Below are 15,473 nucleotides of genomic sequence, written 5' to 3'. Positions count from 1 at the left end.
ATATAAATATGGTTTTCGAACGTCAGGGAAGATTGAGGACATCAACACAAACAGGCGTTCGAACATTTTACACTTACACATACATTTTTCGAATCAGGGGATTGGTAATAAGATTGCGCAGGAGAGGAAGATGACATTTTTGCAGACGTTGTTCAGTTTAACGAGTGAACGCATCTAAACGACTCGACGGTCCAATAACCAGCTCGTTTTACACTTGCATTAAATGTGTGCATCCCTAGATTAAATATCTATAAACGCAAATTAAAAGCGCAACCTTCAGAGGTGATGCAAAAAAAATGAAGCAGGGAAATCATATCTGCAAAGTGCTTGTTAACATTTAACCCAGGCTCGTACAAAACCTTTGCAAAAACTATTTAAAAATGTGACACGTGGCTTATATAACATACAAAGGGTCCAAAGAGAGCTTTTATTGAGAGAAGCTGCACAACGCTGAACTGCAAATCAGGGAATGGTCAACCGAGTGCACTTGTGGAAACAGGAAGCTAGCATTGCTTCTGAATATACAATAATTGCTAGATTTTTGGTTAACATACCCCATCCATGCAAACATCCTGTACATTCTGCATTTATCCTAGTATTTGTGTTAATAATCCTTTGCTTTTATTTAAGCGGGCGTTCAAGTCATTGCGCTTCAGATTTGAGATAAGTAATATTTTACATTTTCATTCGGCTCGAGCTGAGAGCTTTACATTTCAGATCAAAATTGAAAGGAAACAAAATCGCGAAAATTATCCCCAGTGAAGCTAGCTGCACCTGTTATATAATTAACTATTTAATAGCTCGCTCCTCTCTTTTCTCGATGAAATCCTTTCTCTTTCCCTGGGCTTTGAATGGCCGTCCTGTTGCATTTGGAAGGTTGCAAATCATCTTCCCAGCAGGAGAAAACAAACCCACGGAACGGAACGAGCTCCTCACAATGAGAGGGTTATTCATGCTGTCCAGCTCAGGAATAATTACCGACCGCTGGAAGGCAAAAAAATTGTTAAATACTAACTGCAGCCCGCTGAGTTTTTTTTATTTTACAAAACTAATTTTAAAAACAGTGCGGTCAAAGTAGAGAAATAACAGAATACGCTTCGACGCAGGACTTTTTTTTTTAAAAAGTGACTTCAGTTTGTACGTTTGTCCACACAAGTTAAAACTCCAAAGCATTCACCTGTATTTGTTTTTGTTTTTTGCAGGGCGTGCGCTTATTTCGCGTTTAATGTATTTTGAGGTTTCAGAAAATATCTGCCACTGTTCAAGAAAATGAGACTGTATTTGTACCATTTTCTAAATACCTCGGATCTGCTGAAGAGATGAGAGATCAATTACAGACAAATGTAAGCGACAAGCCTTTGTCTCGTCTTTTGACTCTTCTATTCTGCCCCTCCAAAAAAAGAGTAGAGTGAAATATTCTGACCGGCAGTGCCAGCTTTTGCAGTCGGTAAATTAGAAAGATTAGTCCCGGTATCTACAAGTATTAGGCTGCTTGATTTGATTTCATATCATTTATATATTTTTTGTTTAGAGAACTTGAGATCCATCGGATGACGCCTTGGCGTTTGGACGGGCGATTTCAATTAAAAATAAAGGCAAGGCCCCCTCTTTTTTTCATTGTTGGTGAATTCTAAAGATCGCCCGAGTATTTCATATTGTACATTTCCCAGACAGTCAAGAGAAAGGATGGGATCGGATTTCTTTCTCGCGTGTTCCACTCCAAGGTTAACATACAGAGCTAAACAAAGAAATTCTCCGACGCTCCGCATGCTTTCCAACACCTTTGAACCTCTTGCTTAGGTGTACGGAGGCGAGGTACCTCCTTCATTCATTCCCAGCCGCCATCTATTGCTGTCAATAACGATTCCCTATCCATCATCTTTCACCAACGACTCGTGTGTGTAAAAGTAAATGCATTTTGCGGCGTTTGGAAAAAAAACGCATTGACATTTCGTTCATCCTTCGTGTAAATATCGTTTTCACCTGTTGATAACCCCTCCCTCCGCCACCTATTATTAGGATATTGCATTCAGATTGTTTTTTCAAAAATTCCGTTGTCTTTTCTCTTCACACAGACTCGAGAATCAGCCGGCAACTCAACGACACGCCCAGCGAGGTATGAACATAGCAATTGCAACAAAAAAAAAACCCCAGAAAAATAGTAAATGACCTTTTCTGGAAATGTTCCAGTCAGTTTCTCAGTAAAATGATCAATACAAGCATTTCCCCCTAACGTGACAAATACCTGATGCAACGAGCCATTCCAAACTGGAAAGCCTGCAGCGACAACGCCAAACAACTCGCCGTTTGTGACAGGACTAAAGACATTTATAGTTGAAGTGGGTATCACATGAGAATGTCATTTAAATTGCCGCATTGATTAGCAGATAGCGGAAGAGACCAGGTATAATTAAGGGATAAAGTAGAAGGTAAATGTCCCAAATCGTGCTTTACGAAAACGATGCTTAGGTTTTTTTTTTAACGTGTGTGGAATGCAGTCCCAGATTGTAACAATATGGAGTGACAGATAGAACTGGTGGAAGGAAACACAGCTTAAAGCTTCTTATTCTCAATATGATATAACGTGTGCATTTTCTATGGAGCCATTTTAGGTTTCATTATAAACAGGGCTGAGTGAACTTTTGTCTGGATCCAGAGTGTTGAATAAGCGAGACAGGACGGTAGGTGAAGCCCAAGAGAGATCGCTAAAGTAGCCAGCGTTCTCTCGTCAATGGTTTTTCGTGTTGACTCCCCGCTTCGTTATTTTGGAAAGATGAAACAACGTCCATTGGTGGTGCGTTCGGATGACTCCCATGTTCATTTAATATCTGTGGACGAGCTTTTCGGTGCACGCCATCGTTGGACTCAGAGAGCACTTTTCCTAGCATGTTATAACGTGTTGATGGAATTGTCTGTCGATTATTTCGGATGGGCTGATGGAAATGCAGCTTTCATTAACTGATTCTAATTAAAGTTAATTAGGATCGCCGCCGGCCAAGTGATGTAATACGCCCTTCGTCCAATCGCCAGGCAGGAGACCTCCAATTGGATACGTTTGCATAACAGATCCATATGCATGAAGCAGCCATGCAAATCCAGAAGTTTTGCTGAATTTCACGGGGAATTCTCTCAACTTAACCCTCTTTTTTTTCACTCAGCCTCCAAGTGGGGAAATCACCTCGACTTGGAAAATTCGAGGAGAAGACGCTTGCTTGGATTTGGTTGGGGATCGGCCTCTGTGTCAGTTTCATGTTGCGCCTCAATTCCATGTCAATTTCCTACAGGCTGCTAATTCTTTGTCAGTCCCGTGCACTTCCTCGTAAATGATGACTATGACCGCGATGGCTGACGGTCTGTTAGCACCAGACTCCTCCAAGTCGGCCTTTCTGGAGTTTGGACATCCAGCTCAGCAGACCTCCCCTGGCATGTCCCATGGACACTATCCGGTGCACGGCTTGCACTCGAGCGGACACTCTCAGCACGATGGTTCCTACTCAGGCGCTTCTTCCTATGGCAGATCGCTGGGATACCCGTACCCCAGCCCAGTTAGCAATCACGCACCTAATCCGTACATGCCATATCAGAACAGCAGCACTTTGGGTCACACGAGGTTAGAAGACACGGGTAAGTGCCGCTCGGACACAACCCCCTACCCCCGGTTCTACACGATGACTTAAATGTCTCCTTTGAGACAGCGTTTGCAGGATCGCGGTGCCGGGATTCGAGAGGCCTTTTAATGATTTGTGCATTCATTAAACAAAAATGTTCTTTAATTGCGGTCTTTAAATAGACTCGTGCAATTAGGCTAATTTAATGCTGGGGAAATCGGGAGTCCTCCATCATTCCGTCTGAGCAATTGACTGGCGAAATAATCCATTGTTTGACGAGAAATCCACTCTGCTGGGGTACTTGTCCAATTCAATAATCTGCCTGAATGTTCCCCGACCCAATGTTGCCGTCGGAAAGAATTTGGAAATGTGACTCTTTGATGTATATTTTTTGTATCGGTTGAAAGTTCCTGCAAGGCCTTGACCGAGTCAAACATCATTTTCCCCTCAGTGTAAGAATTCACACTGTGCACTTGTTATTTGGGGGGGGGGGGGTTCACGGCCGTTTGCTTAGTCCCGTTTGGGGGGGGGGGGAGAGAAGGAATAAGGGAGGGGTGGTCGTGATTGAAAAACTCAAAAGGCTCAGTGTTTCCAATTTCTCTCCAAGAACACGAGAAGTCGACTGTAATCGAAAATGGAGAGATCCGATTGAACGGAAAAGGGAAAAAGATCCGAAAACCGAGGACCATTTACTCGAGCTTACAATTGCAGGCTCTCAATCATCGTTTCCAGCAGACGCAGTATTTGGCATTGCCGGAGAGAGCAGAACTGGCAGCCTCTCTCGGACTCACCCAGACACAGGTAGGGTTGGCGGCCCAGAACACATTCTTCCCTCTTGAAAGTACGCGGGTCCACCTCAAGCAAAGACCAGCGCTTTGTTGCTGTCAGCAAGCGCGCAGCTCCCGACATCAGCGTGCGCGCTTGTCAACCATCCACATTGACCCAAGTCAATTGCCATTGACGAAACTTCTCCACCGTCGTGGAGTTGAACTGGGTAACTTTGGCCACTGAATTTGCATAACTCTCGTCATTACCGATCATTTACAACGTCCAGCAGTAGCCGCGGTTACTCCTGTGTGATCTCGCCACACTTGGAGCCGTAATGAGTTTTAACATTCCACGGAGGAACGTCCCTTCTCGGGTTAGTTTAATCTCAGTGTGTCTGTCTGTGAAGATGCAATTTGAGCGTGTTTATACCCAAGCATTTTACCAATCCCCATCAGAATGTCTGAGTTCTCGTGGCGCCACTTTTTGGAGTTTCCTTCTTGGACTTTAAAAAAAATATTTCATCTGTCATTATTCCTCCATTCAATTATAGAAATTAAAAGGAACGATACATTGGTTAATTTTTAATCTTAAAAACCCCGGAATGTAGGCTTGCAAACTTGCGGAATGAAACACTTGACGATAACGCCTTTGCTTTCATCGTCAATTTTACTACGTGTTCAATGTCTACAAATTCTAATCCTCAATTCAAATTTACTTAATTCAAGGTGGCCACGGGCAGTGAAAGATAGACCCTTTAATGTTTCAAAACGTCGGGTCGTGCGGTGCATAAAACAAATCCGAGCGAAGGTAGCCAGATCACGCAGCAGAAAAATACCTTTCAACACGGCATATCATGCACTTTTTAATTTTGAGCAAGTACCCTAAGGTAGCAACATGTTATTGAAGTATCAACAATATTTTGGGCAACTGCCAAGATTATATGAATGTCTATTTTCTTGTCATGTTATTGAATTGTTTCAAGCTTGTAAAGGTGATTCAGTATTCTTGAAGCCAAATTGGTCCCTCTTGTGCAGGAGATTTTCTTTTTCACGGTCTTCGCTCCCTGGATTTCCCAATATTTTCGGTTGAAATGAATTTCCTGAAGTTCGCGTTTAAAAAAAAGTTGATCCCACCACCAGTATTTTAAGTTCGTTTGAATGTTAACAATCATTCTGAATGTGTTACTCGATTTTTTTAAAAAAGAGCGCTTGTGTCTAAAAATGGAAATCATGTTGAATTAAATTAGGTTTAGTAATCCCGATTAAAACTGCCGAACCTAATTATTAGAACAGATCTTAAACTAAATATTCAAATTAATTGAGAATCTTCAAAACGCCCGTAGAAAACTGTTTAAAAACAATAGTAAAAGGCGCTGCAATCTTTCATATCTCAGCTTCAACCCCTCGAGCTCAAATTTATGCTGAACAGTGTGGCCGAACACTGGACACACTGGACCATCAGAAAGAAACACTGAAGTTAAATTCGCTTGAAATACAAAATATACAGGTGTAGTAGATAGGTCATCTGCACAGTTCGACTGCTTTAGGAGGACCCCTTCTCCCTCCACCACGTATCTAAACAAAATTTGTTCAAGCATACACGAAGGACAAAATAGACACGTTTCAAAGAGAAAGGGGCTTTCTTTGAAAGTTCGCCTCTGATCTCATAGAGTTCTTACAGGGACACTCATTTTCCACCAACGTTCAACTCATCCGCAAGAATACTTTAAAACGACACTTCTGGGAAATAATAAGTGAAAGTATCCTAATGCGTGTTACTCATTTAATACTTAGTGCATTTAATTGGTGTGTTCCTATTCTCTTTCTTCCCCCCACCCCCCACCTTGTTACTCTCCAGAGATAAATTGCACATTCTATCTTAGCGTTGCACGTTTTCGGTACTTGCAGGAGATCGGAGAGTGAATGGTAAAATCCAAATTAGCACGTATTTTCAATCTAAAACTTGGGTCAATTGAAACTCGCTTCTAAACACTTCACTGCCAACACACTGCAAACGTCCTCCCAAGAAATGTTTTCAATTTGGTTTGCAGAAAAACTGGCCATTTTCCATATCCCTCAAATATCACTGGCCAAAAATGTGAGTTTAATTTCAGGCCAACTCATATTAAAAAATGTCAACTTCTATGCTAAAAATGTACTTTATAACTGAATTACATTTTCCTTAAGGACACGATTGCAAATCCACTACTGGATTGATCATTTGTACAAAACTCCAGGTCAAAGAGTGAGCCTCACGAACATTAGCTCTGCACCTGAATAAAAGCCTTATTTTTTTGTGTCCATATCTAAGCAAAAAAAAAATGTTTTACATACAATGTTATTCATTTTTTCCCATGGAAGATTCAAAATGTGATTGCTGCAATTATATTTTGATGGGCCATTTTGTAGATTAGCCTGAGTGTTGCCACCTCACTGGTTTGATGACTATTGGAAATGTGTCACAGTATGTTAAAACCATCTATATTCCACACTACTCCTTCACATTAAAAAATATTTTACAAAATAATTCACGTTCAAACAATGCAAACTTTGTTGTACTTTTACTTGGATCACCTGAATAATCCATTACCAAAAAAAAAAAATCATCTTGTGATTTGAACCAAGTATTCAGAGTAAAAATACATACTGATGTCTCACAACATCCAGAGGAGGTAAAGATACATGACCAACATTTCAGGCCTGAGCCCTTCAAGGAGATATCTTTACCTCCTTATGGACACCGCTAGATGAGTTGACTTTTTGCAGTGACAGAATTTGCAAATTTGTGTTTCACCCCCAAATATTCACTTTAACTTAAACAGTAAATATGATGTGTAATTTGTTTCAGGTGAAAATTTGGTTTCAGAACAAACGCTCCAAGTATAAGAAGCTAATGAAACATGGCTCCAGTGTGCAAGAAGGTGACCATCTGCCTACATCTGCTGCTATGTCTCCATGTTCACCTAATATCCCACCAGTCTGGGACGTTGCCATGGCAAATAAGGGTGCCACTCTGCCAAACAGTTACATTAACAGTTTTGGGTCATGGTACCCATCACCCCACCAGGATACCATGCCAAGACCCCAGATGATGTGATTGACCAGGAGTACAATTTATCCCACAGACTCATTTAAACAAAAAAGGTCATACGATTTGAGATAGTCTTATGGACCAGAAAATATGACTGGTTTGCTATAGCAATGGCTTTGTGCTTTCAGTCGTATCTAAACAGGTTTGTTCTAGAAATGCAATGGGTATATAGAGTCAAGCTCCTCTTCTAATGAGTGCAATGCAAACCTTGTACAATGTTTAGAAATCTGTTGGAGAAGTTTGATGCATCATTTATCTATGTTGTGAATTGCAAAAAAACAACTGATTTTATAGCTCTTCTGTTAAGCGCAATTTTAATGTCCATGTAAGAAAACTTCAGGATGCAAATCCATTTTAGTTGGTTAAAATTAATAAGGCTGTATTTCAAAGTGTTAACAGACAGGCCCCCTAATCCCTGTGGGGGATAAATGCCATGTAAACTACATTTTATTTAATTATCCTAATTCCAGTTTGAAGCGTGGATTTCGAGACAAAACTGCAAACACCTGTTTAGTTGAAAAGTATCATCGTGGAATTTTCAGGGGGTATTTTCTAAATGGCATGCATTTTCGTCAGAGTGAAATGAATATGATGAATTCATACACCTACATTTGCCAAGATGTGTACACTTGGAAATATAAAGCTACTATCCCAGAATCGACAAAGAGTAAATGACTGAACAAAGTGCAGGGGTTTGATGCTCAATCTAAAATTCTGGAAAAAAAAGTCAAATATTTGTTGGCAGATTCCAAGGGGAATGCAGTGCATTTCCAACGTTTTTAGCAACAAAAAAAGTCTGAAAAGGATGGTGTAAATACATCCCAACCCCCAATTTTAGCTTATCAACAGCTCAAGTCTAATTTCGCCACAGTGTTTTCAACCATTCTAATCTGCAATGTTTAAGTTTAGATGATTGCTAATCAAGACTGCAAGTGTTCAAAATACTTAAAGACCTGCTTTGGGTCAGGCCAGTCCAATGACTGCGAGGAAGGTCCCCCACTCCTTCTTCTCTCCCGAATCACCACCCACCCCCAACAATAAACAGCGCAATTAATGATGACATCGATTGTGTTATAACACAGGAAACAACTGAATGTGCCTCCCATTTGAAATACAGCCTATAGAGGGAAATAAAAGGGACACGTTTAGCTCCTCCAAGCAATATGAAGGCAAAAAAAAAGGTCTTGGAGAACAGAACGATGAAACACAGCACGTGTGTATATATTGTTAAATTAGTTGTAAATAGTGCATCTGTATTATGTCATTATTCTAAGTAAATTAGTGATACGCGTTCAAAGCATCCTATATACACCCAATTCGGACAAACATGGCTACTCGATTTACTAGAACGTTTCTCAGGATTATAGAAGCCGGAGAGTGATAGCATTTTTTAAAAAAATCAATGCCGACTAACTGTGGACTTAACTGTAATTATGTGTAAAGGAAAGGGCAGGACGATTGCATGTAATTGATCAAACTATTCCATTCATTCTACATCCCGACACAATTTCTTACTTAGGTTTCCCCGAGGTCAAACATAGACGTGAAGCTTACTAGATTTTAAAAATTATATGAAATGTCTGCGGTCACGTTTAAAAAAAAAGTGAAAGAAACGTGATTTTATTTTTGCATGACCATATATTAATTTGCCGAGAAGAATTGGTGCATTTCTCGAAATGTTGTTATGTCTTTCTGATTAAAAAGGCCTTGGACTTTTAAAATTCAGCTGTTGTTTGGAGTGTGGCAACCGAGGGGTTACCTCCTTTGTTACCTTCATTGATGTTCAATTAGACCAAGAGTTTGATAGCAAATTTATCTTTATTGTTGCATCTCCATCTCTTGGAAGAAACTGCCAAACTAACGACATTACTTGGAGCAGATGCAGGACAAGTCCAATGAAACATTTTATTTTTGGTTTGGCGGCGTGAGGGGAGGATGTATATTCTATTTAAGAATGACGCACGCCATCTCATGACCCTAAAATTCAATTGAAAAAAATTGAAGTTAGTACTTGTCACCCATTGACTAATTATAGGTCATCACCCATCTTTCTCCTGTTCCGTGTGCGCGCAGTGGGTTAGAACTCACCTCACCCTGCCTTTTCGGGGCAATCCGTGACTGGCGTAACACAAAGTCTAGGTTTAACTCCATTGACGCAAATATTTCTTTAGCCCTGCACTTTTATTTTTAGATGAAAGTTTGAGAGAATTTACGGTGCATTTCACTATTTGGAGGCCAATTCTCATACAAGTCATTCATAAATGGGTAAATAGCACATTTTTACAAGCCCTATGCCATCATTTTAAGGTTTCTTTACTAATATTAATGACTATTAAGAATCTGCTACAGCAAGTCTGCGGTTAGCCAAGTAAACACAAATCCGTCCTGCCCAAGTGATTGATTAAGTAATAATATGTACTGATTGTCAGTCGGAAATAACGGCCTTTCAGCCTTTAGGCAAGGAACAATATGGTCGACGGGTTTTTTCTCCCCACAAAAAGCTGAAAGCGAATAAATCTATATTCCTTGTTCAAAGGTCTGACATATACACCTGTGTCTAACATTCCCAATTAAGAAACGTATTACTTACCACGTGTCTCTGATCGCTACCTGTCATGCCTCAAACTACAACATGTATTGAAATCCATGGTTAGCTCTCCCAATTTTTTGTCAGTCAGTCTACAAGACAAGATAGAGGTATTTACAGATTTTAATGCATAAAAGCTCCCATGTCAAGCCTTCTCTCTCCCTCCCCCCCCCCCCCCCCCCCGTAACATCTGCACTGGAAACCGTGTGCAAAACCCACTTCTCTGCTATTTTAAGATTTTTTTATGCTTGTGTGAAAGGGGCTGTAATTAGAGCAATTTTGACTGTAGCTCCCTGAATAAAGCGCTTTCCATCAAGATAATTACCAGCAATTTTCGGTCGCCTAAATGCACTGCTTAATATGTAACAATTCCGAGTGGAAAAAAAAACGCGAAATCAGGCAGATGCTCCGGCTGCAGTTTTGTTGAACAGATTTGAGTTGTTATTACCTAAATTACTTGCAGGTGTATATTGTAATCAACAAAATACTGATAAAAGGGAATGAAATATGTTTTGGATCGATTCAGAAAGCAAACCAAGAAATCTGCATTACAAAGCCATTTGTGCTGCCACAGTAACATCTCTCTGTATTGCTAAATATTTGTCCTTCATGCTGGTAATAGGCAGCTATTGTACCGATGGACAACCTATTGTCGAGATCTGGACAGAAGACAGCTGAATTGTTAAATCCTCACATTCCATAACCCATTTTTGAGGGGGTGGGGGTTGGATAAAGAGCAACTCTCCCCTTGCCCCCTGCTTCCAAACCACTCCGCTCATCCCTCTCACTGCCCAGTGAGTGACAGGAAGGAAAAGCGGTGCCAAAGGATCCGAAATTACTGTTGAGATAGAAAGCAAGCAGTGATCCCAAGAGAAAACTGAGTCTTGAACCATCCCTATCTAGTTTCGAACAAGTTTTGTTTAAACCATTGCCACCTGAAATACCATCTATTATGACACATTTGATCTCAAAATACTTTAGCCTTAAAATTTCTCCTCTTAAACGTTAGCATATTTTCCAATGACCTGCCTATTGAGTTCAGTTCAGTCCCCGCACTTACAACATCAGGCCTGCAAGTAATTTTCATCCACTGGAGTAATCAATAATGTATCAACAAACCTGCCTGATAAGAGGGAACAAATAATACTCGGTATATCTTTTGGGGAAATCGGGGAACGGAGAACGCCAGGAAATTATCACTGGGTGTAGATTTTTTTTTAAAAACGGTGCATTTGACTGATCTAATCAAGCTTTTGTTTACCCAGTCGACTACAGTTGTGGGATTTGAACAATTAGCCGATATTCCTGTCCGTGGTTTTCAGAAAATGTATCCCAGGCGCACCCTAACGGATCGAGCATCGATGCAGAAAAGTTGTGGGATTAACAAAGATCATGAGCAAAATCAGGTTGCCAAACGTTAAGAATGGCTTCGAGGCACAAAAAAAAACCATACCACGTACTACCACAGGGGTGAACTGAACACACATTCTCCTCAAATCGAAACTTAAACGTGCTGATCTGCAATATTGCTGGACATCCCCGCAGTTTCTCCCTCTCATTAACCAATACACTGAATATATAGGGTAATTACATCTCTTAACTCTAGTCGAGAAAATATCCATTTCAGAGCATTTCAGAGAAGGATAAGAGAAGGGAACGGCTTACCTGTTACGGCTGGTATTTACACAGAAATTATTTTTTCAGCCTGGAAAGAATGGCAATTTGTCAGCTCCCCCTCCCCCCTCCTCTCTCTCTCTCTCTCTCTCTCTCTCTCTCCCCCTGAAATACATTCAGTAAAAGTATGGGGAATGGAGCTAACAACGACGGTGCAGCAAGCTCTGGTTAAAGCTCCAAGTGTGAATTAATTCTGCTATCAGCGTCCCCTTTATATTCTCAGCTCAATTAGCCTTTATTACTGGCCATGTTTACTCATCGAGAGATGGGATAAAATGTGTTGAATAGAGAAATTGCTCATCTTTGCAAATTATAGGTAATTTTAAAGCTTGAGATTATAATAATAGCAGTCCAATCTGGACAGCCTACGTATAGTCTTCCAAACAGCATAATTACTGGAAAGGTTTCGGAACTCCAGAGAACTGAATTCATTATTTACTCTTCTCTTTGACGAACTTGGGGCTGTTTGATGAATACAAATCGTACTGATATAATTACAGTTCGGATTATGTTTTTTTTTTATGATTACCAGCCTTTGGGACACGTTCTGCAGTAAATCTGTTGGTCCAGAGCGAATAGGTTCTGAGTGTCTTTTTTTAAATATTTCTCTGCCTACCCGAGAGAGGTTGGGAAGGTGGCCCTTTAAGGTGAGGTGAGGGGACTTGCCTCGGACATACTTAAAATACTTTCCATTGTAATCGTTGAAAAATATTTTTGAGGTCAGATTGGGCTCTTAAAATGGAAATTAAATTCTGCTGTTCGCTTTGATGTCTAACGGTCAGAGTCTTTAGTTGCAAATAAAATTATAATTACACCACTAGATTTCGGTATTATTTTCGGTTTTAAGCAAGCGAAAGTGTGATTAGAGCCCCCGGTTCCAATAGTACGAAAATAGCTGCAAGGATGTTCGTTTTAACTCTGCATGGGCTACCACGGGCTGTTTTCCACAATATCCTGCCATCATGTGTAAGATGCTGAGTGTTTTATTCTCTTCGAGGCACGATGCATTTGTTGCATTTGAATGCAAACACTCCACAATGAGACACACCTAAAGAGTGTGTTGAAGATAAGTTCCTACATTCTAAATGGCATGTCATGCTTTCAACATGCCGTGATATGCCATGCATTTCGTGGTTTAACATCTGCACCGACATTCGATACGCTTAGTCCTTTCCTTTCAGATACAGTGCACGGGAAAAAAAAAACCATTCTTATATTCTACGCAGCACCCGAGGACATGAAAGCTAATGAACAATGGAATTAAGAGCTTTAACCAATTTCTCATTTATAACCCCTACATCACCACCCCTAACCGCCCTCCCCTCAATCTTTACCCCCTTCCAACCCGGCGCAACGATTTCACTTAATGGCTGTTTTTAAAACACGATTTTAACAGAAGTCACTACGAGCTGTTCTTGTATTGCGAGGCGCCCTCCGTTAAAAGCAGCATTATCTCTACCATCTTGAACGATTGCAGTCCACTGCTCCCTCTACCTGTGTCACCTAATATATCCCAGCATGCAGAAATCTGGCCCCAGTTTTAAACTCCCCCCACCATTTCATCCACATCCCCAATGGTTCAAGCACGGTAGATAATTGTAACACTTCCACGCACTGGCACAATATATTTACAGACTTGTCTGAGTGTATTTTCAATATATACCATAGTCGACGTATCTGTAATTAAAATTACAAAAGGAGAAGTGAAAGCAAAGTAGTTTTTTTCCCACAGCAAAACATCTAATAAAAGCAACCAGGTTGTAAGTCACCACTTCACCTGCACAGATAAAAATGAACACGAAGGTCAAACAGAGAAACAGAATCTTTTCGTTGCATCTCAAACAGATATTTTGGGTGTAACACGCCGATTCCGATAAAACCATAAACATAGTCGTGACAAAAAAAAACTTTCGAGAATGAGCTGAACTCGTACAGCGTCAGCTCCCCCCACCCGCAATTTGGTGGAGATATACACCTGTTCAGCGACAATGTTCTCTTCAAACTTCATTCCGGCAGTAGCCGATAATTGAGAATAAATGCAGACCTCGACACATCTTAATTCCTTATCCCGGTCTTTGAGCATAATTTTGGGTGACCTACGTTTCGAAGGAGGTACGAGGGGTTCTCACAGGCGCCTTTGTTCCAAAGATTTCTTCCCACAAAATCTCTATATATTTTACTTATCCACGTATACCTTTTGTAAGAAAAAAAAATCCTAATTGGGGGCTTATTGCAGTGGGGTCCGCAATGCATTGAACAGAAAATTGGATTTTTGTTTACATTGCAGTCTTCCTGACGTGGCAAGGACACATTGAACGGGGTTATCAACCAGAATGAATCATTTTTCTTTTTTTCCTCTACATTATATCCACACCGCCATATTACTAAACCGATCCACATCTCGTAGTTTTACTTTGGAAGTCGTCCACTGGGTATTGATGCAACACGATTAAAAAACCAACGCCGTTTATTGTAACCTTTCACCACAACCATTCCATATTTTAGCGGAACATCCGTGGACAAGTGGGAAAGTTATTTGTAAATTATTTATTACAAAAGCTGCAGTGTACTTTCTGGGATAGAATTACGGATAATATCAGTGAAACAGTGTAAACGTGCCTTTTTAATAACGAGAAAGAAGTGAAAAGCTGGCTCAATGAAATTGTTGAAGTGGACTTTTAAGAAATGCACCTAGCTTCTCTCTTCCAGTCAACATTTAAAGACTTAGATTCTCAACAACACTGGTCTTGGGTGTTTTCCGGAGATATAATTGAATTATTTAAACTCGTGCGTCCGGAATTTCGCCTTCTCAAATGATTTGATCAGGCGCAAATATATTCCACTGAATCCGCACCATTCATCGAGGTGCAAATTATATTTTTCCCCAATTATTCTTTTTACATTAATGGGGACCATTGGTTTTAGAAATATAATTTCAGACCAGATCTTGGTCCCTGTCAACGTGGAAACCAGCCTTTGTGTACCTCACACGTATCCTGCAGAGTAAAGCAATTCTAAATGTTCTTGCCCTGTCCTTCCATGTAGATTTGGGGTTGTTCAAAAGCGCGACGTGTCCTTTGCAGCAGACATACAAAATCTTTTCAACTGCAATGTTGTAAGCGTTCCGTTATATCATTTTAATGACCACCTATGGTATTTTGCTAATGTAGCGTGTGTGTTATGCAGCCTTAATGATTGTTAGGACCACAACTGGAGAGACATCACTGACTCACGAGCTTCCCAGTTGATGTAAAAAGTCAAGATCTGTTAGGACATCGCACTTGCAAGCCTGAACGGCGGAGCCTGAACGCGTCCTCAAGTATTATCATCGTTCAGATGTGCAGAACATATTCCCAGAAAGCTTATAAAATGGACCACCCGCGGATCTGTTTATGCACAGTGTGTACATATAACAGTGAAATCTTGTACAGGGCATGTATTTACATTTTAATACATGTAAGGTTATGTTAATGAGCGGTTACAAAAGCATTGTTCCGGCTATATTTACTGTCGATGAAAGTCTGAACGAGGAATGTGTCAAATTATTTTAAAAGTTATCACGGCCAGTGCTGTTAAAACTCACTCCCTGAATTGATAATTTACATCTCCAATTCTAGTTGATTACCTGAGGAAAATGAAAATGGTTGAACTGGATTTCCACCTTAAGATTTAAAGAAAAGGTAGGGCGGAATAACACAAAAACTTTTGTCATTTAGATGAAGTTATAATCTTCACCCACTCCCCTC

At 40.4% G+C, this 15,473-nt stretch overlaps 1 protein-coding gene and 2 long non-coding RNA genes across 3 annotated transcripts; 1 reads left to right on the top strand and 2 right to left on the bottom strand.

Moving 5' to 3' along the window:
• Nucleotides 1-408: 408 nt before the first annotated feature.
• Nucleotides 409-3,103, bottom strand: LOC138746478 (uncharacterized). The gene is made up of 2 exons (XR_011346982.1): nucleotides 2,246-3,103; nucleotides 409-984 (listed from the first exon to the last, which is right to left on the bottom strand). It is a non-coding gene; the product is annotated as an uncharacterized lncRNA (long non-coding RNA).
• Nucleotides 3,042-9,191, top strand: LOC138746475 (homeobox protein DLX-6-like). The gene is made up of 3 exons (XM_069904669.1): nucleotides 3,042-3,624; nucleotides 4,216-4,409; nucleotides 7,224-9,191. Exons 1-3 carry the CDS (start codon nucleotides 3,324-3,326, stop codon nucleotides 7,470-7,472), a joined length of 744 nt encoding a protein of 247 aa, XP_069760770.1. The 5' UTR covers nucleotides 3,042-3,323; the 3' UTR covers nucleotides 7,473-9,191.
• On the bottom strand, nucleotides 9,181-11,896 carry LOC138746477 (uncharacterized). Its single transcript, XR_011346981.1, has 3 exons — nucleotides 11,719-11,896; nucleotides 10,057-10,145; nucleotides 9,181-9,443 (listed from the first exon to the last, which is right to left on the bottom strand). It is a non-coding gene; the product is annotated as an uncharacterized lncRNA (long non-coding RNA).
• Between the last annotated feature and the right edge of the window lie 3,577 nt (nucleotides 11,897-15,473).

Source organism: Narcine bancroftii, chromosome 12 (genome assembly GCF_036971445.1).
Source record: "Narcine bancroftii isolate sNarBan1 chromosome 12, sNarBan1.hap1, whole genome shotgun sequence".
Classification (NCBI taxonomy): Eukaryota; Metazoa; Chordata; class Chondrichthyes; order Torpediniformes; family Narcinidae; genus Narcine; species Narcine bancroftii.
This window is presented reverse-complemented; position numbering and strand designations above follow the sequence as displayed.